This window comes from Furipterus horrens, unplaced genomic scaffold (assembly GCF_987537825.1).
Source record: "Furipterus horrens unplaced genomic scaffold, mFurHor1.1.pri manual_scaffold_7, whole genome shotgun sequence".
NCBI lineage: Eukaryota > Metazoa > Chordata > Mammalia > Chiroptera > Furipteridae > Furipterus > Furipterus horrens.
Window position 1 is genome coordinate 33,792,424 of NW_028327177.1, and position 26,035 is coordinate 33,818,458.

The window sequence follows — 26,035 nt, forward strand, 5'->3', positions numbered from 1 at the left end:
TTTAACCCAACTTAAGAATCTAATGTGTTGCTTGAAAAATTATTGATATAACATTTTATTCTGTACACATTGAAGATGGGGGAAAAAATAGAGACTTCGGGTTTTCAGTTTAGGAAATTATTATTTATAAACGTTATGATCAGAACCTTCAAATTACAGTTTAGACCACATTATTAACACAGTTTAACTGATGAAGATAAAAAATCAAAGTGACCTAAGTCATTGAGTTTGACATGAAGGGAAGGGGCTGTGATTTCTAGCTCTGGACCTGCCACTTGCCCCAGTAGATTAGGATTTCTTGACAGACTATTCAGTACGCTGCTCTCCCTGGGACACTGTGTTGTGTGGTGCTTTTGTCATTAGCTTGCAGATGATCCAAGCAGTGAAGCCTTTCTCTTGTGATGTCTGGTATAATCGCCTATTGAGACAAGCTTCCTCTATCCAGCTGGTTTTCTTTTGCTGTATTCCATCTTATTGCTAGCACGTGGGCCCTCTTGGACAGCCCTAGATAACTCTTTGACCACATGATGTTTATACACCCTTCAGATTTTTTAAATGGCAATCAGGTCTCTGTTCTTGACTTACTTGAGCAAAGTTCTTGTGAGCTCTCTTAAAGTTGAGGAGGCAAATGCTTGCCAGTCGTTTTCCCCAAAGGAGGTGATTGAGGGGAACGGGGTGAACAAGTCTTGTTTTATACAACAGACATTTGTAGAGAAGAGTTTAAATGACAGATGATCCTCTGATCTTATGAAATATTTCAATGAACTTTTTAACTTAATTTTCTTCTATGCCTCTGATTTCTTTGTGGTTGGCTGTATCTTACGTCATAGCCTAACTACAACTTGAACCATTTGTTCTTCTTGTGGACACGATATTTGGATTTATCTTTGTCAGGAGACAGTCTATTATGGCCTTTATTTAATACAGTTTCAGTTGTCTTTCAGTGGCAGAAACAAATTAATGTACATTTTTATTGGGTGTTGTATTTCATTTAATTGACTGTCACAGTGAGGAGAAGTTAGGAAATCATCTAAAAGAGAGGTCCATCTCCCTCAGCCCAATGCTCACAAGTTAGGTAGGTTTGCCCTGTCAGTGGGATGCCTTTAGAAAACACTAATAGCTTCCAGCTGGGTGGAAAATCAAAACCTTTGGGGTCTGACAAAACTAGCAGATTTGAATTTGAAAGCAGAGCTAATGCCTCCATTTTATTTTTTACCGCTCGCCCATAAAACATTATTTTCCAATATGTCAACCTCATTTGGTGGCCAGTGGTCTGAAGTTGAAAGTGGAACAAGCAAGTAGAGAAATCTGGACATTAGGGAGTCCGCCCTTTCAAGCTGGTGTGCCACTTTGTGGAAGAGCCTTCTCTAAGAGCAGGGGGGTCTTAATGACCATTCATCAATGCTCGTTGGCTGATCATTGAGTGCCTTCTCATTCAGTTTATCAAGTCTTGCACATAAAAAGTCAGAATAAGCCTTATTCAGCTTTGTTAAAGGCAACTAGGAGTAAAATGCTCCACTTGAACCTATTTTGCCCTTGTTTTTTCACTTTGTTAATGCAGCCCTGCTTAAATGAGTGTCTTTATTGGGTCAGTTAGAATATCTGAAACTATTAATTCTCTTGTATTGAATAGCTGGTGGCAGGCCAGAGCAGATGGGGTAGGAAAGTATTTGGTTGGGTGTATTGCTTTCAATTAGGATCAATGAGGTTTCAGCTTCTTTGAATTAACTCACTTAATACCCACTGTGTGAAGTCACAGCCTGCTAGAAGCAGTAAAGAAAGTTGAGAAACCTGTAGGAAAGCTTTAACTCAAATTCTCCTTTCACTGGTGGGGAGAGCTTTCGTTAATTGCAGACAATTTTAATAGACTGCTACACCCTATTGGTAGGTCAGGTTTGGAACAAAGGCAAAATCTGTACTATAGGGTTCGTTTGTTTTGGAAACTTGTGAAAAATGCCTTGGAGTAATACAATACCAAAATGCCTTTCTAGAGAATGATGTAAAATTATTGTCAAAAACCAGTTTATGTATTTTGAGGGGAGCCTGGCCTTCAGTTGTCGACTAAATGTACCGATTTGGAAAGTGATTATTTAGATGACTTTCTTTAACAGATCACCTTAAAAATGCTCTGTGTTCTTAATTAAAAGACATGCCTTAACTGACATGGTTTTCCCAAGGAAGTACTTAAATCGGTCAGCAATGTATTCTTTGTGATTGTTTTGAGTGTATTTAAGTTTTAGAAATATGTTTTCTAATGCTGATGCAGGATAGTGTTTTGGACTGGAGGAAACTTTTGCAATACGTGTTTTTTCCCCCCATTCACCTACATAAATGCATTCATCATGTTATTGACTGTCTATTTTTATTATACAATTTGGATATTAGAGATCTTGGCTCCTATGCGTTCTTTTTATTAAAGGGAAACTTATTTTTGTCTAAGTAACTGGATAGAACTATGTATCCAGGTTTCCATGTTCAAGGAGAACTGCCAGATAGGGCTGCCGCTTTGCTTGCCTGCATGGATTAAAGAACAAGAGGAAGAAACTGGTTCCTTGAGAAAATGCTGAACTAGTCTCAGATGCACACACATTCAGTTAGGCCCTTTCTGCAATCAGACTCCTAGGTGAGAATCTCCAGGGATCCGGGTTTTGTTGACGTGGATCAATTTAAAGTGGCAATTACTGTAGTCAGATAACAGCTTAAAAAGCTTTTTTACACATAGAAAAGATACATAATCACACGGCATATGGAAGTTCAATTTTCTGAGCTATGGCTTAGCGACTTGCAGTGTACCGATATTAAGACCTAGTTTTAAAACCGGATATCATCCAGTTTTCGTAAAGTATAATGCATTTTTGTCGTATGATTTTCTATTTCAGAAGTGAGTCACCGTGCATGTTGATGAAAGGTTGGGTTTCCCACTGTGAAAATGTTTTCTTCCTAACATAGGTAAAGTATTAAAAAAATCATTGAGTGGCTTTAAAAAATACTCTCTTTAAAAGTGAAAATATACAGATTTAAGATGCTGGATTCCATAAAGTCCCTCATTGCAGGACTTAATTGATTATCACTCTCTTGCCTACTATAAAGCTTTCTGTCATAAGAATGTTCGAGCTTGGTGCTTAACTATACTGAAATCCATTACACAGAACCTCATTACAAGTGACATCTAACTAAGATGAACAAAAAGATTAGCCTCATAAATAGGGTGCAGTATACTGTTAGTGACAGAACAGAGTAATCATTATGAATTATAGTCTTTTTATAAGTTGTCTCTGGCAATGATGGATTTTTGAGGGGTTCACTAGACGAAGCAGTACTTCTAGGGTACAGTATTTGGGAGCTGTGGAAGTTCTTATTGATTGATGCTGTTCACTAAAGCTGATTTATTTTTAGGTTGTGCAGTGCGCGCGCGCGCGTGTGTGTGTAGGTGGGTGTGCTTTGAAATAGGTTGTGTGCACTCTTACGAAGAAGTGTGGGAAGGGTGAGTAGGTGGAAGTCAGAGTCACTGCCTGCATTTTCAGATGGGCTTTTATGATTTCTTTGAGGCAGAAAGCACGGGGAACATCTCTTTGATAAAGGCTAAGAGCATGTAGAAAGTGTAGAGTAAGCAGAAGAAGACTGAAGAGATTGCAAGGGTTAAAGGGGATGATCCTCTCTGTCATATTCCTTGAACTTGGAGGGTTGTCAGAGGCTCCTGAGCAGAATTGTTTTTGTGTTTATAGGGAATTGAACATACATTGGAAAGGTAAAGCCTGAGGCATCTGTCTCATCATGTGCCTGCCCTGTTGTTAAAACAAATCCATACAGACCTCTGGAAGATTTGCAAGTGTTGAAGTGAGGAAGAGTTTTAGAGGAGAGTAGTTATTTTCCCTTCTGCCTGGCATTTTTGTGTGTTGAGAAAAGGCATGCAAGGCAGACTGGCGTATGTTTCTCCTATGAGGCAAGGATGTTTTACAAAGGACTAAAGAGGGGCTGCTGAGAGGAAAATAGCCAGCTTTAGATAAAGCACTATAACAAAGGCTTGTAGTTTTATATATCATGGTGTCCATTAAAGCTTAATAGGGAAGAGTCCATTGAACTGGGTTGGGTATGTGTTATTCATGGGAAGGATAAACATTTAAGTCTGTGCAAAAAATAAAAAATCAGGAGGACATGATTGTTCAGCTTTTGAAAAGGCTTTTTACAGGGAAGATTTTGTTTTCATTTCCCATGGATCTCTATGCAAGAGAGAGGAGAGTAAGCTGAAAATGTTTGGAGCATATCAGCATAGGGATCACAGGGGGTTAAAAGCACACTAGTAAAATAAAAGTGGCCTGCTTCTGCTTTTATAGTGTTCTATTTTACACATACTACTGAGAAGCTGACAAAAGGAATGATTCCGATATTTCGTTCAGTATAATAAACTGGCACAATATACAAAGTCTTATAAAGATGTTTTTATACTGTTTTGGATTTTCAATTCAATAAACAAGCTTTGAGGTTTGTGCCTATGATTTTTTAAAAAATACCGTTCACAATTATGAGAAGATGAAGGGAAACCTTTTATTGTGAGTCCTGGTAGGGGGCCAGGTCTACTTCTCATTCTTTTGGCAAAATAAGGGTTAACTTGTAACTGGATGAGGGGTGGTGGTGAATGAATTATTCAGCATTTAGCTTATCATTCTGCTTTTTACTTTCTGTTCTTTGGTGCTCTGGAACTTCTGAGAGAGAGAGAGAGAGAGAGAGAGAGAGAGAGAGAGAGAGAGAGAGAGAGAGAGAGTGAGGGGAGGCCACGGTTGCAATACTTTGCACATACATCCCTGTCATTGTTCTGCCTGAAGAGACAGGACTGGGTTCAAGGCCACATGTGCTCCTGTCATCATCCACATTTCTGCTTCAAGTGCAACCCGGAGTGTCAGCTCTCCATCTGTCTCTGCCTGGCAGGCGCACGCGCTCAGCACCCTGCCTCGGGCTATGCCGTCCCAGCCCCTTCTGATGGTTCTCCTCTCTCTGCCTGCGCTCATTCCAGAACAGGAGGCATGAGCTCTGCTTGCGCCTGCTTTTAGGAGACAGCCCCTTTCTGTGTGGACGCTGCATTCAAGGATGCCTGGTGAGTTAGCCCTGCTCCACTTTCTCTCTTGGATTTTAACATGAAGAAAGCTTACTTTTCTTTAGGCATGGAAAGTACCTTCTGCCCCATGGCGTGGCTGAACTGTATGTGGGCAGAGGCTGGGGACAGCAGAGGTGATATGTGGAAGGTGGCATAAAGAGGGCCAGCAACATCTCTGTGCAGGGATATAGGATGTGGAGTCCTTCCTTTTAAATTTTGGGAGGTGTGTTTTAAAAGCTGAGGGGAAACCAGCCACGTATGTTTGCCAGAGCAATTTACTTGAGAGAATTTAGTTCAAGTTAGAAGTATTATTTCTGTTCTGGATTTTGTGACTGTCATCTGTACCTCGTATCCCGGAAATTTCATTTGCGGAGAGAGTTTTCAGATTATGGCGGAACTCTGGGATAAGGTCTCTTTAAAAAGCTGTTTATCTTAGAGAAAGTCAAGGAAGCTTTGGAACTACAAATAATTCCAGTCTTGTCCTAAATCACAGTCCTTAGATGTCATAGACAAATAATTGCACTCTGTTAATTAAAAATTTTAAAAAATCTGAATTACTGAAGCTGTTGTGGTTCTGGAAATTTAGTGTATGTCAATTTCCTCTGAAAAATATTATCTTTGGAGCCTGGAGTGTTCCTGTCTGTGATTGTTGCCAGGGAAAGCTCTGCTTATGGAGAAAGCAGCCCTGGAGAAGAAGCCTGATGGCAAAAGGGTTGATTCTGCTCTTCTCAAAAACTGTCTGGGTAACCCTGTGTCTACGTTGAGCAGTCTCTCTCCAGATAAAAAGGACAGGGCAGATAGAGATCCTCCAGCTGGCCGATTCGTGCAGATTATTTGGGTAGGAGAGGCAGAAGAGGCTTTGCTCGGTCAGAGTTTGTACACCTCACAGATGGTGTTTTGAAACACTATCTGCCAGTTTTCTGCAACCACAGTTGTGTGTAGGTATTGCCAGTTGTTTGAAGAATGCTTTCCCCTTTAATATGTGTCTTGTAATTTTCATCATTATTATTATATGTGCAGAAAGGATGCATTTGTAACAGAGCTGCAGTTTTTCATTAGTTCAGTAGATGAGGAATGTATGTAGATGAAGAATGTATGTAGATGAAATGTAGGTAAAATCAATTTACAAAAAATTTATTTACAGTGACCAAGGTATTTAAAAGGTCATTTTAACTTCTGAAGCTCTCATCTTTGTTTATATGCACTATCCACCTAAAAATGTAATATATTGGGTGTGTGACGTGGAATCGGTGCGAAAAAATGCTTGTGTTTTTTATTTCACCAGAATATTGTAGCAATTTCACCTGATTTTTATGTCATAATTTGGATCTTCTTTGTTTTTATGCTCTTAATAAATGTGTTAAATGATCTGATTTATTAGTAGTTTGAAGAATCTGTATTTTGTTTTGCTAAAACAAAACCCACATTAAACCAAAGACTTTGTGATTGATAATAGGAGAAAGGGATTAGTTAGGACCCTTATTACCCTTATGATTTTAAAGTAATATTCAAAGCATCTTTATTTAAAATGCATTGAACTATATTTAAACTTTTAGAATCATTGATAAGGTTTTTTTGTTTTTTTTTTGTTTGTTTGTTTTTGTTTTTGTTTTTTTGAGTTGTTAATATCTGACCGGTTCTGAAACAGTAGCTTGAGGTGTGGGCAGTATTTTTCTCTCTCTTTCCCTCTCATCAACTGTGTTAGAAAACCTTTTACTTGGTTGCAGAGAATATATTAACAGCTGTGACTATGAGCATGTGCCAGAATGGAGATACTTGAGTAGATCTGACACTTGGCTATTTTTGACACCCATCTGCACTCTGTAAACTCTACTATTGGATGGACTACCTCTTAATATGTTTCTAGCATATTTTAGTCCATATGTACTTATGTTAATGGATAATTTTAACCATCCAGGGCATATTTTATATTTTTAAATCAGACATTATGTGTATAAAAGGGAAATGATGTGTTTCAGGTAATCTGCTATTGTTACTGTCTTTTAAAATTTGACTATATTTATATAATGCCATTTATGGTGATGATGATGATGATGATGATGATGATGATGATGATGATGATAGGTATCAGAACTGGTTCCTGGTTGTATCAAACTTTAATTAACAATTCTTAGGTCTTGGACCTTTTCATAAAAATGGGGCTCCCTGGAAACAAATATTCACAAACTGAAGTTGTTCAAAGACATACCAATCTATAGGGGTGGGTAGGTACAAAAGTCTTTAGTTTAGGGGCTTCTAGAATTATTTCAGTTAAAAAACACATGATTTAGCTGTTGATAGGGTACTGTTACAAAAATGAACTATGAAAAGTCAAAGGAGGCCCTGCATGCTTTAAAGAAATAAATTAAACTTTTTATGATTTAATTTCAGTATAAGGAAATATCATTTCAATGCCTGTCACTTTGTAACAACTAGATCCTTGTGTTTAAGAAAAGGAAAATGTTTTCTTATGACAAGGTTGGGAGACCTTGGGCATTATATTGTTTCGGGAGGAGATGACTCCAAGCTCTCTGAAACATATATTTTTATCAATCTTTATATAATATTATCAAAGAACATATGTTGACCTACAAAATGCTTTCCGGACTGTTTCCTTAAAAGGACAATAAGTGAGCACAGTCCGTGTAGCCCAGAAATAGTGCTGTTCTTTCAGAAGATGGCTAATATTAGGTCAGACCACCCTTTCTCAATGGTCCTGCTCTCCAGATGTGCGTGGAACTTTTTTTTAAGTTCAAGTTTCAAAAAAAAAAAAAAGTTTGTTTTCAAAATCTGGTTTTACTTAAGACATCTCCATTCTGGAGTGCATTTCATAAATTGCCCACATATTTTTCTTAGCAGAGAACTTAACTGGCTGTAATTTTTAACACATGGCCACATCATGTGATATTTTCAAAACACTTACACATAGCTTTAAGAAGGTCCCTGCAGAAATGATCCATCCTCTCACAGCCAGCCTGTTTTTTAACAGCATATCTGCATTTTCCATTTAGTAGAGTTATATATTATTAGCTTACATTTTTGGGTAGTAAAACAGTGCATTGCTGATTGTAAAACATGGACTTTATTATCTGCTGAAAATTGATTTGGCATTTATAGCCACTGTGTACTAGACTGTTTTTCTGTTTTTAACATCAGTGCTTGCAAGCGATGATTTGTGTAAAAAACAGCAATGAAATTGCCATGGACAGACAACTGTTAGTGTCCCTAGTAACTGAACATTTGGATAATGCACCTGGTTATTTTTATTTTTAATCGATGCATCTAAATGCTCTTATATAAGAACTAAAAACACAATAGTCCATTCACTGTCACTCTGCAAGTTGGTTTGCCATTGTGTTAAACTACTTATTCAAACAAGCCTCCTGCCAACTATTAAAAGAAAACTATATAAGCTGCAAATATCCAATTATAAATGTAGTTTATATGGATATTATTTCTTTGTAGCAGACATTTAGATTTTCCAGCTTTTCTTCAAACCCTGGCACCCCTTTTCTTTTTCTTTTAAAATTATTTCCTGTTAATATTTCAGAGTACTTGACCTTTTAGTTCTATATTTTGAATAATACTTGGAAACTTTCACAAGGCATCTTCCTGGGTAGTTAATGATCTATTGAAAAATGTAAGTGTCTAATCTTTTGGGGAGTGTGATAATTTGTGAAGTTTTCATAAGACGGCTAGTTTATTATTTCTTAGAGTAAACATTCACTTAGTGGGCATTATATAGTGTAGAAAGGTTTATTAATCATCTCATCACCAGTGATATTTGATGTTTGCGAAGAAGATGCTATAATTATAATATTCTGAACAGCCTTCTGAATCATCAGAGTAACAAATATGTTTTAGAGCTGGAAGGTTTATCTTGCAAGTGCCTTCACTTTACAGATGTTGAAACTGAAGCTCTTAACGGTTAAGCAACTTGCTCAGATGGTTGATCAAAGTGAGAAGCTTCTCCTCTGTACCATGCCTCTTCTAAATCTCATATGGATGTTAAGTCACAATTACCACATTAGTGTCAGTCTTGCTTTGCTGTCTTATATTCAGCCCTGGATTGCTTTCACCAGGTGCTTTCTCACCTCCTCCATGACTACAGAGTATGTAGGAGAAAATTCTGTAACAATAATCACATGGCCTGTTTGAAAGGTGTGCTGTCAAATTGGGACAACTGTAATAGAATAACAATAAAAATGAAGAAAAAAAATGTATCTTATAATTGTTTGGAAATGAGAAAGCCTCAGTGTGGTTAATTACCAGAGTGTGAAGCAGGTCGAATAATGTAAGGTATGACAACTGAAAGGTTATTGCACTAAGGAAATTCAGGTCCTGAAGTAGACATTTGCAGGTTGCTGAAAATGTGCCAGGTACAAGATAACTATGATTCCATCAGTTCCTCCAGGCCCTTGAGGAATTTTGAGTTCTGGGGCTTTAGGCAGAGAAGTCAACAATAATTATTACATGGAGTAATATGAGTGTGAGCCTGGAGACAGGTAAAGGAGCCCATGGTGAGGTGGTACCTAACTGGATAAGCAGTCGAGGGCACACGGGAAAGAGTGGACCATGGGTCAATCTAAGCTCATTGGAAAGCCTTGTCTGTCTCTTTCTTGCTCCAAATTGGATCTCCATGAATGTAACTTCACTTTTTTTAGTTTGTTGTTTTTATACTGAGGACAGGACATTCATTTTGTTTATTAAATTTTAATTTGTGTGACAGTGGGTATAATATTTCTTGAAAGCAGTGTGTACAGTAGAGTTCTTTGGTGAAGTAAGGCATTAATGACTCATAACTTGAGTACAATAGGATCTCACACCTGACCAAGAGGCAGGTTTATCTGGCTGGCTTTTTCAAACAGCTGTTTGCATTAATTAATATTAATGTAAATGTACTTTCTGAGAATGTCGAGCTTAATTATGTTTTTCAACACATAGGGTTCCAATCAAAGGAACCGGGAGATTCTCTTAATCTTGAAAGGAATATATACCTGTCATCTCTGAAGAGAATAAATCTCTGATAGTATAGCAAGAGCAGCCTTTTACTGAAAGCCTATACATGCCAAGCCCTAGGGTAGGCACCTTATATACTTTCTAATTCTCACTACAGCTCTGCAAATGGTTTCTGTGAACATGTGATGTTTGAAATCTGAAGATCAGATAAGTTAAGCATGTTTCCCAAAGACAGAGATACAATAAATGACAGAGATGGGGTTCTCTGGTCTATTGATTTTGGATTCCTTTTTTTTTTTCTCTTTCCTTTTTGAGGAGGGGTGAATATGTTGTAGCTGGATGAGAGGATAATTTGCAGTGGAAGCTAGCAAGATAGAAATATTTTAAAAAGAATATTTGAAGTGCAATAACATAGAAAGTCGATTTCTCTTTGCTAAAAAATTAAAATGTAAAAACATTAGCCTTAATCATCAAGAATGATATTGGATAAAACAGTTTAGGATGGCGGTTATTTCTCTGGTTATTTCTACTTCTCATGAAAGAGTGCAAATGGGAATTAATAGGCATCAGGGGCTAATGTCATTATTTTGAAAAGCCTAATAGAAATAATAAATTTACTCCTGACAAAGCTGTGTAGGTTAACTAAAACATCCCCTTTTTAGGCCTTTGGAATGTGGTAATCCTGGCTATCTTTTGTTGATGAGAAGCTCAGATGGATGATTTTCTGTGCTTTGGATTAGCAGAAAATTGGAAAGCAAATGATACATCTAGCACATTGGCAGACAAAATTGTTAAACATTGTGTGATTAAAAACAATTCAGATCTCTCGTTTGGGGGAGTGCTGGGTACCCATGATTTGGCCCCAGGAGGGTCTAGACATCCATGCATAGTATTTCCAGAAGATGAATATGCTGTAGGAAAGAATATATATATATATTTTAACCATGCCCCTCTCCTCCAAAAAATGCAATTGAGTTTTAAAATTGTGGGTAGCTTTCTTTTAAAGTTTTCACTTCTGTTTTTCACATTTCGCTTTTAAAGGCTAAGTGGTAAGTGTACTCTGTAAAAAAGCTCACTTTATTAGAGGGATTCGTTTAATTCTGTGTGGTTTGTTAATATCATACAGTGTTTGATGCTCATGCAAGACAATAATTTTGAAAGTACAGATGATAACATGATGCTGTAAAGAGTTTGGCCTTAAGAGCTATGAAATTAGGCAGAAATGCTCTTTAGAAAGAAGGGATATTAGAGGGTACCTTTATCATGTGTTTGTGGCTTTAACAAGAGCCTTAAAGAGTTTGACAAAATAGCATTCTTAATAATCTGGGATGATTTTAATGGGGTGCTAAGTTATTTGGAACTTTGAGAAGGACAGTTGCTGTGCTTTTGATCGTATCATTACTTTATGTTTGAACTTTGTGCGATATAACTTCATTGCCTTCCGAAGGGCTTGTTTGCTTTAATTCTTCTTGGGTTATTGGGAAGTAAATCCATAATACATTTTGAGGGTCCTGTGGTAACAGTTTATATATTCTTTCATTGAGGTGCTTAACAAGTGTCCTGACAAGGATATGACTGAAATGAAGAAAGGCCTTGATTCGGACACCTTCTCTCTGAGATGGGCATTGTTTCCTCTTTATTGGGGTTAAATCTGAACTTATATACTAAGCTCTAAAAGAACACCTCATTTGAAAGGCCTGTTAACATTTATTTTCTTCTTCCTTTCTGCTCTGGCATTAGTTGTATTTGTATAGTCTAGAGACAGGAAAATATTAAAAGAATAAAACTGAACATTTTTGTCCTTTGAAAGCACTTACTTTTTCTAGACTTTATTCTTAGTCATTGGTTTATAAAATACAGAGTGACGGAATTCAGAGACAAAACCCAACTTCTTAATTAGCTGGGCATTCTCAGAACATGACATAGCTAAAAAAAAAAAAAATTTAGTAAATGTAGATCTGATCAGACTTTCAAAACTTTTCCTATTTTATACATTTACAAGACTTTCTAAAGAACTTTTTTGAAAGGAGGAGTTACTTGCTATTTAAATATTTTCTATTTGTTTTTCATCTTATCTACTGGGGGTAAAACATTTGATAACATATTAACGTGATGTTAACATACACTTTTTACCAAAACCTCTAGGAAAAACTGAACCATTTTGTTGTGTATTCCAGAGAGTAGAATATTATCTCTTTAAGCCACAAAGTTGCTTCCGTGTACTTTTTGAAATTTTTGTACTTACTGATTAATCATTTTGAATGGCTGTGGTCTTTATACTTAGCTATATTCTTGATCGATTTGTGCTGAGCATTGTTTTATCTTTTGCTTTTTGATTAAGAATTATACTGTAAACACTTAATATATTGTGTTTTATGAGGCCATCTATCAAAAAGCACAGGCATTGAGAATGTCAATTCTTGGGTGTAAATCAAGGTTCTTCCACTTAGTGGTCCGACCAGGAACAAGTCATTTTACTGTCTGCCTGAGCTTCACTTCCTTTGTCTTAGATACAATTATTCTGCCGAGCTGAATTTTACTTTACATGACGGTGGTAATAATGATTGTAAACCTGCTGTGTGCTCCTAAAAAACAGAGTTTACATGAAAGTGGTAATTATTAAAGGCAGACAGTGATGCTCCCTGGACTTAAATTAAGGGACAGTGTTTGAACCATACAAAAGGGCTCTAAGCTACTTGTTTTTGGTGAGCTTTCTCTACATTTGATGGGATTTTCTGAGTTTTATTCATACTTTATAAGATTTTTATCTCTCTGTTATCTGCCCATCTCTCTTCTATTAATGTGCCCATCATTTTACCTATTTAGTAATTTGCTAACTTGGAAACCAGATTGGGGAGTAAAATAATAAAGTGCATGCTTAAGTGAAAGGCTGAAAAGCCCATCTTGGTTTTTTCAGGTATTAATAAGTGGCACTTTGAATTTGTGACATCAGTTTAGGTGACTCAGAGGCTTTTTTCCTTCTTCCTGATTTTCACATCTCTTGGTAGGGGATGTTGCTAGAGAGCTGAATTCTTTCTAATCTTTTAGGGATCCCAAGATACAGACTCTTCTTTGTTGTTTAAAATAGATATTTTAAGCATCATCAATTCTCGATAAAGCTACCATTTACACTAAGATCTTGATTTCTGGGCTACCTGTGGGCTTGGAATATAATAGGCAATCAGCTAATGTTTGCTTACTGAATAACTGAGTGGATGAGAGGTGGGCTGGGATTCACAGAGATTTTAAAGGAAAGAAATAATAATGCACCAAGCATGTTAATTATGAGGGGAAAAATTAAGAGTCGAATCTTATTAAATTTTTGGTAAATAATATTTAAGAAACAAGCATTTTCTTTTAGAGTTAAAGGAAAAATAATAAATTTATGTTTTGGCCATACAACTTGATTGGTGCTTGCTGCATAGTAGTTAAAATTGCATGTATTATAAATTTGATAATTATCATGATCATATTTATTAAAAGTATACTACAACATATAACACTTTAAAAAACTTTCTGGCTTAATTACTAAAATCAGAGACAAAGTCAAGGGCTTTTGACAGTTGTATGTAATAAATATTTTGGGAAATTAGCTCCTTCCTTACCTGAGCACTTGCATGTAGTTTAGGAGGATGGGTATGAGGTTTCAGTCTTCCTGTTGACTTATTGACTAAGTTTCTAGCAAAGGACAAATATTAAATAAATATTTTTACCTTTTAAGTTACACAGTAAATTCAACCTCCAGTAGTCTTAGATGACTAGCAATTTGATAGGATGATAAAATTTACCTTCAAGACCCCAGAGGTTGCTAAGATAGTTCATTTAGTGCATAATATGTGTTATATTCATGTAGCCTTCTTTAACTATTTTGCCCTCTTATATTTCTTTCAACATTTAAATAGAATCTTTAGAAAGTGATAGGGTAGGACTTCGGAGTTTTAGAGAATATCATTACATAGTATACCTTGAAATTAATACAGAATAATATTGAATGTACACTGTAATTGACAAAGAAACTATATATATAGAACAGTCATGCTTATTTGACAAAATTTTGTAAGTATATTTCTTAATATGTGCTTTTTAGAAATTTATAGATGGTTAGCTTGTCAGGTGGGAGTGGCTCTGTTTTTCCAGGGATATTTACTGGTATTCCGTACAGATTACAGGCTTTCCAAGGGTCAGTGGAGCACTTTGGACACATGGTACAGAATGATGTCAATAAGCGATTCTCAGGTGGGATCCATGGACCAGCAGGCATTACCTGGGGACTTATTGGAGCTACAGATTCTCTACCTTATGCCAAACCTCCTGAATCAGAAACTGGGAGTGGGCCTAGCAATCTGTTTGAATTTGCTCTTGGAATTCTGAAGCATATTCAAGTTTAAGAATCAAGTTTAAGCATTTGTTGTTGTTGTTCAGAAATAAACCAGAGTAGATCACAGATGAATGGAAATCAAGGCAATTTATTTATTTTAAGTGATACTCAAGAAATTACGAATAATCTATTTGTTTAGAGCCTTGGTTTCTAAGGACTAAATTGACTGAGATAGTTAAGAGAGAATGCATCCTGGGATGTCAGTTTGTTCAGATACCTTTAAACAGGTGAGTCTGTTTCAGTGCCCTCCGGTAAAATGTAGTATGCCCTTGGCTCATTTTGAGGTCACCTTCTAATCATAATTTTGTGAGTTTAGCTGATCGTATTTAGGAAATATTTGGGTAGACCTCAATTTCACAGTCATATCAGATTTGGATATATAAAAATATTCTTTTAATTTTTCTCTGCGTTGAATGTAAATGAGGGTTTGCGTCATTTAAAAAAAATGTTTCATTAGTAGTGCCTGGAGAAGATTTATTTCTTATGTCTCCTGTATCTTCTGTTGTTCTCTTTTGTGCTTGATGTGCCTTTGGTAAGCATAGTCTGACACGCTTTGTGGCCTTTGCCTCCTGTGATAAAATAGATTGAAATGATTCCTGGCACCATCTGGTGAAGAGGAGCAGCTCTGGAGCCCTGGAGGACTGTGCTTTGAGAGAAAGTAACTGAATGCTAAGAAATGTGGAAGTCTAGGGACACAGGCAAAGGATTTTTTTTTAAAGAGCATGAACATTAATACATCTTCTTGAGGTTTGATGGGACATGTACTGCCTACTGCCCCATCTGGTGCTTATGATTGCGTGGCATATTAGCATGCTGCAAGTTCATAATGTATTCAGGGGGAGGAAACATCCCTTGCATACCAATTGAGGCATCCTCTCTTTCAGAACTGCTTTTGAATTTCAATGATGTTTATATCTTCCAAGCCTTGACTGAACTGAGCATTTCCGATCTGAGGAATAACAGGAGGGAGAGTGTGTGTTTGTATGTGTATATTTTCTTTTCTATTCTCCCATTAATTTATTTCCCGTCCTCCTTTTCTTTCTTGATGAAATCATAAGTCGTTTTAAATATTTTGTTGGTATGTGATTTTTAAAAAAAAATTCTATATTTTTTAAGCTCCATAATACTTTACTCTTTCACATATATTCTTAAAACATTTTGTCTTGTGGAATTATTTGTGTACTTGTCCTTTTACAAATTTACTACTCTTTAAGAGTCAGGCCTGAATCTAATTATATATGGATCTCCATGGCATCTAAAGTTCAGTCATCCATTTAACAAATATTTATTTATTGAGCTCACACTGTGGTTATGACACTGTTGTAAGTGTTGAAAAATAAGTGGAGAGCAAGACTGGGGAGTCCCTCCTTGCAGGGCATTAACATTTTAGCTAGGAGACAAACAAACAGATACAGCTGTAAGATAATTCCAGGTAGGGATAAATACAATAAGAAAATAGGATGGAGGGTGGGTGGGTGCTCATTTAGATTGATTCTTAAGGCAGGTGCCTTTTTTAAAACAGCATATGGACCTCTTTATTGCCTTATGGGAGTATTCAAGAGCCAGGGTGTTCTATGAAAAATAAAAAGAAAACTACATTGGGCAAGTGTTGCTTTCAGTTGACAGACACATTCTTGTATAAGCTCCATATCATTCTTATTGAATAAAACCATATTTAACAAAAACAAAAACAATGAAGCAAGGAGAAATGGAGTATAATAAAAAAATGGAGATAGACATGAAAAAAAGTTATTTAAATTAAAATAAAGCATGGAGGGTAAAAATTTGTCAAATATCTTTAAAAATTCCACAAAAATATTTTTCAAAAATGCCTATACTCATTTAAGGAAGGCACCTTTAAAAATTAATTTAATTTTATTTTTTAAAGTTAAATTTTTAAAAATTAAAATTAAATTAAAAAAATCACAGTTAACATTCAATATTAGTTTCAGGTGTACAGCCTAATGGTTAGACATTTCTATAACTTATGAAATGATCCCGTAAGTCATACTTCCCAGCTGGCACCATACATAGTTATTACAACATTATTGACTATATTCCCTGTGTTGTACTTTGCATCCCTGTAACTGTTCTGTAACTACTAATTTGTACTTCTTAATCCCTTTACCTTTATCACCAAGTCCTTTAAGGAGGTAAGTAAGACTTTTGCTGACACCCGAGTGAACTGAAGATTCAGTGGCAGAGAAATAGCATCTTCAAGACCCTTGAGATGAGAACATGACTGGCATTTTCAAAGGTAGTTTGAGCCAAGTTCAGGGGCCAGCTCATTGCTAGGAGTTGGGAATTCATTCTAAGTGTGTCTAGAAGCCATCATAAGTGACATGATCTAAATTATCTTTTACAAGGATGACTTGAGCCCCTATGTGTCATATTTTTAGTAGGCACTAAATAATTCTGTTGGAAGAAATGAGATGGAATTAGCATGGCTTTTTAGAATCAGTAAAACATCTCTTGGCTTTTAGCCTTGCCTTTTGTTTAATGTTTGACTATGAGCAATTATTTAACCCCTTTTAGCTATTTCTTCTCATCTTTGAAAGGGAAAATTAGTACCTAAAACCATGGTATCATTGTGAGAATTAAATGAGATAATTCATTTAAAAGACCTGGTAGAGTGCCCAGTTCCTAACAGGTGTCTGATCTACCATCAGCACGCTGCTTTTAATGGAAACATTTGGGATGGTTTTGAGGACTATGTAAGCAGTTGGAAGCATCCTGTTGGGAATCCTTGTCTGGCACTATTAAAGTATTGCCATGGTGGTAGTGTTCAGCATCTGCAGCCTCTTGCCTTTCATGTAGAATTACCTAAGGAAGAACACTCAGTCAGTTCTATGCAAAATCCATGCCCAGAGAAACCACCTGGGATTAACAAAATTTTTTTTTCTTCTTAGCCAAAACGTATCTTGGTGAATTTGAAATTATTTTACAAGTAAAATTCTATCATTTATTTTGTGTACACATACACACATATGTACATACATACAGTCATGTGCTGCTTAGCTGACAATGGGGATATGTTCTGAGAAATGCAGCATCAGGTGATATTGTTGTCATGCGGACACCACAGAGTGCTCTGACTGACACAAACCTAGATGGTATAAGCCCACAACACACCTAGGCTGTAGGAGATAGCCTGCTGCTCCTAGACTGAAATCTGCACAGCATGTTACTGTACAAAACAAGAACTTAAATCAAGCACATGAGAAAATGATGCAGTTAAGAGATGTGGTAAACACAAGGTGTTTGAGGCTGCTGCCGTTGTAATGCGACATACTGTTTTACAGCAAAGATTTTTTGTAGGTAGAAAGAACACACTCTAAAATAATGATGAAAGGTATAATAGAATAAATACATAAACCAGGAACATAATCGTTTGTCATATCTGTCATGTGTTATGTATTGTACATAATTTTATGTACTATATTTTTATAGGACTGGCAGTGCAATAGGTTTATTTACACCAGTGTCACCAGAAACATGTGAGTAAAGTGCAGTGCTACAACTTCATGTTGTCACTAGGCGACAGGAACGTTTCAGCTCCTTTATAATCTTGTGGGACCACATTGAATATGTGGTTTATCTTTGACCAGGATGTTATTATGCAGTGTATGACTCGGTGCATGTGTGTGTTTGTGTATGTGTGTGCATGCGCGCGCATGCTTTTTTGGGGGGTGAGGGTTTTAATGTGAGGAAGCCACATTGCCTTCTGAATTGGAGTGAACATTGTGGTTAAATGAAGGATGTTATGAAAAACATCTTAACTCATAAAACAGTAACCGTTTATTAATTAGTTGCATAATTATTAGATATAAGCCTTTTGCAAGTAATTTTTAATGCACTGAAATGGAGAAAATAAGGAGCTCCTTAGTTTCCGCAAGAAACAATTCTTCAAATATTTTCATTTAGTCTGTAAGGCAATGTTTAGCTTGGCAAACTTTCTGTAGAAGAATTGTGGGAATTAAGAGCAGGGGCAGATGTCGCTGGTGGTTGAATATCTAAAGAGAGTTCTGTTACTATTGTCTTGGACACAACTTTACTGAACAAATGGAAGAGTTGAGTTATTTTTTTAAACTAGCTCCCTACTTTTCAGTTATGTATTTATTTTTGGCTAGAGGTTCTCCCCTCTTCAATTAGTAGATTATTTTTTGAATTTACCCTCAGACATTCAGAAAAACAAATTATGCTTAAGGAATATGAAGGAGGAGTTAGTGTGGGTAATTCAGGCAAGTTTTGTCAGTACTTACAAGATTTTTGAAATGTTTTTTGATGTACAGAGCTGTTAACATCTGCACGTTGTGTGAGAGCAGTCACATTTATTGCTGCTGTTTATGGCTGGAATGTAAGAAAGAGAGGAGGGAAGTAGAAGAGCTGTAGATATTTGGGAGGCAAGAATCATAGTTAGAATAAGGCAGCACCTGTTGCCTCCTAAGATTGATCTTTTTCCTTAGTTAAGCACCAGTGGGATTCTTAACAATGGCATCGTTCAGAAGTGATGGGTTTTCAAGGCTTCAGGAGAATTCAGAGAGGATAGTTACCTCGCTGAGAACAACCTTACTGAAACTTTCTAGGCCATCCCAAACATTGTCAGATCAGCACTGTGTGCATTCCTGTTCTAACCCAAAGCATGTCAAGAGACACGGTGAATACAGATATTTACGTTATATTTGTTTTCCTCTAGAAAGAGAGGAGAAAACGAGCCAGGCTGATCAAATGAGATAGGCACACTCATTCATCTGTATTGGGTTTAGTAGGACAGGGCTCTCACACATGGAGACTACATGGTACGGTGCCACATCTGACCCGGGTACCAGGCCTCCTCTTTTTAATTGGTTTGCTTTACATGATTTAAGACTGCAAATTACACTACCAGATTTCTCTCTTGTCTACTAAACACGATGACCACATCTTGGATGATATCCAGTTTGTGATTATTTTCATTTTCAGTTACTTTATTTTTAAAGCCCAAGTGTGGGCTTTATTTTTGACCAATTTTCCCATGTGATTTTTGCTTTCCAATAGTGAAATCAGTTATCTGTACCTCCTCAAAACTTGTTTTTTTCTTAGAATATATTTAAAGACATACTAAACACAGTCTCCTTACGTAAAATGCTCATCTCATCTTCAAAATACCTGGCTGTGTGTCAAAATGTGTGGTTTGTTCTGTCTGTTTCTCTCTTTCCTCCCTCCTTCCTTCAACATGTTTTACAATAGAGATTTTAATGTTTCTAGGAATTGATCTCCATATCAAACTTCAGCCATATTGCACAACACAGGGTCTTGATAATGATCTGCCATGCTTTGCCCCCAATTTAAGACTGAAGAGAGAACAGGGCCCAGATGTCATTTACTGCCACTTCAGATTGTGAGAAAACCAGAAGTCCTTAAAGGTCTGAAAACCTATATTGAATGTTCATTTAAGTAACCAGTGATAATTGTAAATGGTTACATTTAAAGTTAATTGTTTATTGAAAATATATCAATTGGGTTAGTTCATTGGGTGAGCTAAACATTTAGAAACATTTTTGTAACTTAGCACATATTGAAAGTACACAGGTTATACTCTTTATTTGGTCCCTGATAATTTATGCAAAAAAAAAGTCTTACTTAAAAGACTTACGTGGGAAACTAGAGGACTGCTGAGCTGCTCCGAGCTGAGATCCTTGCTGGACCAAATGTTTCCTTTCCATTGTAAACTTCTGTGTTTAAGCAGGTGTGTAGCAGATGTTGGAGGAAGTGGGTGAACAGATTAAGTGGGTGTGGCATCCTTTGCCCTAATATAACCTGTGAGGCAATTTTGACACAAATTGAGGTCAAAGACTCTGGACTCTTATTCCTTTTAAATCCGTAGTGCCTAGCAGCACAGTGTTTTACACATAATATAGGTAATGGATATTTCAGAAAAAAATCCCTCGTAGCTTAATTATGACAGCCGTATGATCCACACATTCATTTAATCAGTCATGAAGCAAGTATTGATTAAGCTCTTGGTATATGCACACCTTATTTTTAGCCACTGGGGATGAGTCAGTGAATGTGGCCGTGTGGGTGGGGTAAATGGAGCAGATAATACACATAAAATGTAAGTGAAATCTGTGGTATGTTAGAAAATGATAATTATGAAAAAATGAGCAGGATAAGCAGGGTCCTTAGGGCTGTTGGGGCAAAGGGTCAGGTTACAGTTTTATTTTGGTGGTTGGGATGGATCTCTTTGCTAAGGGACTTTTGAGCAGCGATTTGAGGGAGGTGAGCGAAGGATCCATTATTTCATGAACAGGAAGCAGGCCAGTGTGGCTGGGTTAGACCCGGGTGGGGATGGGAGAGCACGGGGAGTTAGGACTCAAAGGTGGCAGGGGTGGGAGGGGTTTATCATGAAGGGCTTTTAGGCCATTCTAAGGACCTTACTATCTAAGAGATTCAGTGCTCATCCCAGATAGCCCCTGTCTGGCACCTCAGGTGTGTGCATTCTTCTTCTTCCCTGCATGATGCTGTAATAATAGGTATTTAAGAGTCTCAAGTTGAAGTACTCCTTGTGCCTCATGAATACTCCTATCATTTACTATTCTCTGCATCACACAGAAATTATTTTACTATCATTGGTATTCAACCCAGTTTGTGTTTCCTGGTTCTTACTGTATGTAGTGCTAGTCAGCCTGAATGTTTAGTCTTCTTAGGATCCTGACTACTGTTCTCTAGTACTTTTAAACCCACTTTAGGTATGACATGCTGAGCAACATGCATTTACCAAAGGTAAACTGATAGACTAGAGTAACAGTAAAAATCTTTGAGTAAATCATGTGTTTGGGGCATTATTTGCAACTCTTAATATAAGCTGTGACTTAGAACCTCCTTCCACATTTCTCTTCGTAAGCAGGACACATGTTAAGGCCTGTCATGCCAGCCTCCCTAGTGCCCTTGAAATGTTAAGCTGGTACCAGTCACTCTAGTATCCATTAGCACATGAGAAGTGACTATGCAATACCAGTCACTCCTTTTTTTAAAGTAGAGATGTTCTGAAGTGATCTGTGGATGGCAATAAGGCATTGATGAAGTATTCGTGTCCTCTGGGAAAACACTGGCTGTGGTATAAACTTGCCTGTGTAGGACAGTCGTGTCAGTTTAATTATGGGAATAATTTCCTTAGACTCACTACAAATTTCTGACCTCCATGGGGTTGCGCCCCATCTCCTATTAACAGTCCTAGTGGCTTCATGGGCATCATCAACACAAAGTGTAGCTGAGTTTTAGTGGCTGCACAGTAGACAGGATTCATTGTAATATAAACATATTTAGACACTGGCTCTGGGAAAGACTTGGTACAAAGCCCTGCAGGGTGTTCAGAGAGCCGAGGATATAGTCCCAGCTCTGGAGGTACTGGAAGTCTGGCAGGGGATGTCAAGTTAATGATTGACGTGGAGATCGAGAGGCAGGCAAGTGGAGACTAATTTGGAATGAACTCCTAGAGGCAGTGAAGACTCAAATCAACATGGCAGGAATTAAGCTCTGAAGAGTTGCAGTCGATGAGGCAGCAGTTCACTGAATGCATGCTATTTGGGAGAAGGGAGGGAACCGAGTCAAGGATGCTGCTGACCTTTTGAGCCTGGGTAACTGGCAGGAGGGTAGTGCCTCAGCAGAAGTAAGAAAGGAAGAAGTGGTTTTGTAGAAAGGACAATCTCACAGAATTGTTGAGTTTGAGACTCTTATAGTAATAGCAGTCATTCTGCAGACAGTTGGAATTGTGAGATGGTAGCTTGGGTGAGGAACTAAGTCTTGAGATAGAAATTGAAATGGAAAAAGAAAAGTACATTACTAAAATGAGTAGACAATTTTGAGGAAACAGAAAATGGAAAAATACTAGATTGTTTTGTCAAAGCTTTGCCATTTTGTTGCTATTAAATTATGGTTTGTTGAGATCATGCATAAATTCCCATTTTGAAATTACCCTTCATGTGTTTTCCATGTTTTTGAGATATTTACATTTCTTTCAGTTATCATCAGAGGTTTGCTCACATCTCATATTATGAATACTTTCTCCTTTCCTTTCTGAGTACCCTATCTAGGGGCTACATTTCATTACCACTTACTGTTTCTTGTACCCTGTATAGATCTTCCTCATTGTGGAATTAGTTGACTCCTGAGTATCCGTGCTTTAACCAACATGATCTGTAGGTGGAGGATAATATAGATCTTAAAAAGCTTGGGCTTTGCAGGTAAACAAAATCCTCATCTGTCCTCTTCTTTACTTTCTCTGTGTGGTTTGGTTTGCTTATCTCGTCCTCCTGAGTATTAAATGAATTTGTGAAAAGTGTTTTTGCACATATTGCCCTTGGCCTTCAGTAAGTGGTTGGTGAAGTAGTAGTAGCAATGATAACGATAGAAATAATAATATTGATTTTATCTAAACCTCATTAGATTTGTATGTTTCAGGCATGGATATATGAAATAGAATGAGGTCATTCCATGGAACTTCATAAGTTTACTGGTTACTCAGCTTACTTCTTTACAGTACTTACTTTATCAACTCTTGAAATGACAGATCAGGACACAACAGACTGATGCCCTCTCAGTCCTCGTTAGCTATTTCTCCTGCAGATGCTGTCTCCAGTCTGTCATGGACTTCACACCTGGCTTTCTGTGAGACCTTGCAGAAGTCACGTCAGTTTTCTCGTTCACAAGATGTGAATACAGCCAGCTGTCACTTCAGCCTGCTTATTCAGAGTGAATTGATTTTGACCTTTTCTCTCCTGCTGCCTCTCTTTTGCCCATATTACTGCTAATTAATTTCTGCACAGGAGAATGAGCAAGAGCAATGATAAAACAAAATTAAAATTAGTTAATGAGGATTTTTTGAGAGCAGGCAGAGAAGGTGCATTATTTACTACTATGAGCTTTGTCTGACTTTAGATTTATTTATACAATTTCTGACTCCTGTTATTGTGGATAGTAACAATTGGCAGTTGTGTAAAAAAATAAACATTACCTAATAAATAATTTAGAAATTTTGGAATAAATTGAGCTATAAGTTATTGTGATAGTTAATACTGTCTTCCCAAAATTCTAAGGAAAATATCACTAAAAAGTGTTATTTATGCCATCATTAGTATAACATTTTATATTTGTCACTTTAAAAAACAGAATAGTCATGCTACTTTTATTTATTTAAAAATTTTATCTCTGTATACTTATTAAATTTAATGGGATGACAATAAATTATAGAGGCTTTTTATAAAGTTTCTTATAGTTTTGTGCCTGCAGGAACCTAGATTTTCTTTTTTTTTCTTTTCCTTTTGGTAGATTTTTCTTGGTTGCTAATACTTGGGGTCAAAGAAGAAAAAGAACTAAATGTTTCTTTTGGGGAAGAGATTTCACAAACTTAGTTTTAAGGACTTTTGAAGATATTTTAGTTATTCTTTAGATAATGGATATCACTTTTCTTAAAGTAATTTTTAGATTAAATAAAATTAACTTTGATGGAAACTTTTTTTGCATAGGTCAGGAGGCAGGATGCTCTATAATCAGATAAGCTATCAAAGATATCTGAAACATTTGTATGGATTAACATTCCTTCTTAGGAAGATTCTTTTTTCTTTATTCTAACCTGTTATTGTGTATGTGTGTGTGTGTGTGTGTGTGAGAGAGAGAGAGAGAGAGAGAGAGAGAGAGAGAGAGAGAGAGAGAGATGAGAAATGGCAGAGATTGAAGTCTAGGTGAATTCTCTGGATTTGAATAAGTAGGGACTCAAGGAGAAAGGAATAAGAAAGAACCCACAGTTTTGAATGAAAATATAGTCATTTGCTTAATATTTTTTTTCTAACTCACATGCTGACTCTTAAGAGAGCTCAGGGCTGTAAACTAATGAAATAGGACATAGTCTTTCTATGAGAAAGCTGTGCTTGTTCCATGAGCAGAAGCTTACCTTTTCCTTTGTGTGAGCATATCAGAGAGAGGCTCTGATTCTGAGTGTTGCAGTAAGTAATAGCTGCCTTTATTAATGCTTGATTATGTTCTATGCATTGTGTTTCACATTCATATTTTCTCATTTAATCCTCAAAAAATTACTGGCTGTTGCTAGGACCACCCATATTTGAAGGTGAGGAAATGAAGGTTCAGAGATCAAGGAACTTGCCCAGGTTAGGAGGCAGATTTAGAATGCTAGTCAAGGTCTTCTGATCTCCAACCCACACTCTTAGCTACCTGTCTGTACTCTTCCGAATATCATCACCATATCAAAGATAGCAGGCGTTTTACCTTTATATAATAAAATAAAATCATAGCATTTTTACAGTAGAAAGAAATCTTAACCCTGGAGAGGTCGTGGTCAAAAAAAAAAATCACAGCATAGGTTGCAGTTATCTGAGAGATACACTCATTACTATTATGTGCTGAAATGTGAAAAAATGAAATAAAAACACTGCAAACACATAGCTAGTCATGACCTTGAATCTATGCACCCGATGTATGTAACAATAGTTAAGAATACTGTTTGTTTGTATTTCAGATCAGTCACAACCAACCACACCCACCTTTATTTTATAGGGTGGGGGTGGGGGGGACATTGGGCCCAAATATCACTCAGCCAGCCAGTCAGCCTGCAAATATTTACTGAGCATTTACTATGTGCCAAGTAGTGAGTAAGCCAAATATAGGCCATGCCCTTGTAGATCCCTGGTGGCCTTTATTTATGTATTTGGTAGTGGATTATTCATTGGGGGTGGTAATCAATAGTATAGTGTAATAGTTAAGTCAGGAGCAAGGTCCCTAAAATCGTATTCCTGGGCTTTTAATCTTCTTCACTAGCTTTGCAACAATGGGCAAATTGCTTAATTTTTTATAAGGTTCAGTTTTTTTCTCCTGTAAAACGATAGTATTAATAACATCCACAGCATTGGCTTGTACAAATTAAATGAGCTAACACATATAAAGTATTTAGCAAGGTACTTGGCACTTCGTAAATACTCAATAACTATAACTGCTATTAAGGTGTTTCAACAACAATAATAATAGTAGTGGTAATTCTCCCTAGCAAGGTAGACACACACAAAGATATTTACAGTAAGATGGGTACTGCGTTATGATAAGGGAAGGAACGAACAGAGAGGGCTTTGAGAGTACAGTAGAGTCAGACCTCCTAACTCCCAGTTGATTCGGGGCAGGGTCTAATGAAGCAGTGTTATTTTCTTTGTCACCTTCTTGTTTTTCTTTTTATAGTTTGATAACTTTCTTTACTTTTTGTCCTAAATCCTAGTATTTTTGACATATAGCTGTTTTCCAGCAAATATTTATTTAGAACCAGCTATGTACTAAGCACTGTTAGGACTTCAGGGGTTGAATAATCAATAGGACATAAGCCTACCCTTTTAATGAATGCATGTGTCTGCGTATGTATACATGGATACATGCCTGCTAACACATCAGTTGTAATGGATGATGCTAAGTTCTTCAATAGACATATGCAAAATAGAGCCTAAAGAAGGAAATGATCGACTCTCCAATTGAATGTGGAGTTGGGTAATCAGGGAAGACTTCATGAACGAGGTGGCATTCTGTGTCTTGAAGGATCACAGCTAGTTATAGTCAGAGGACATTTCAGA

At 36.8% G+C, this 26,035-nt stretch overlaps 1 protein-coding gene across 3 annotated transcripts in view; it reads left to right on the top strand.

Annotated features, from left to right (window-relative positions):
* Nucleotides 1–26,035, top strand: part of RUNX1T1 (RUNX1 partner transcriptional co-repressor 1) — a 141,685-nt gene that overhangs the window by 33,905 nt on the left and 81,745 nt on the right. Inside the window, exon 1 of one of the 3 annotated variants that reach the window (XM_090283573.1) lies at nt 4,963–5,092. The exons of the other annotated variants lie outside the window; for them this stretch is intronic. Coding sequence (XP_090139699.1) covers nt 5,086–5,092 — 7 coding nt within the window. The 5' untranslated portion in view covers nt 4,963–5,085. Of the gene's footprint in view, nt 1–4,962; nt 5,093–26,035 lie in introns of those variants that run through there. 3 annotated transcript variants of the gene reach the window in all.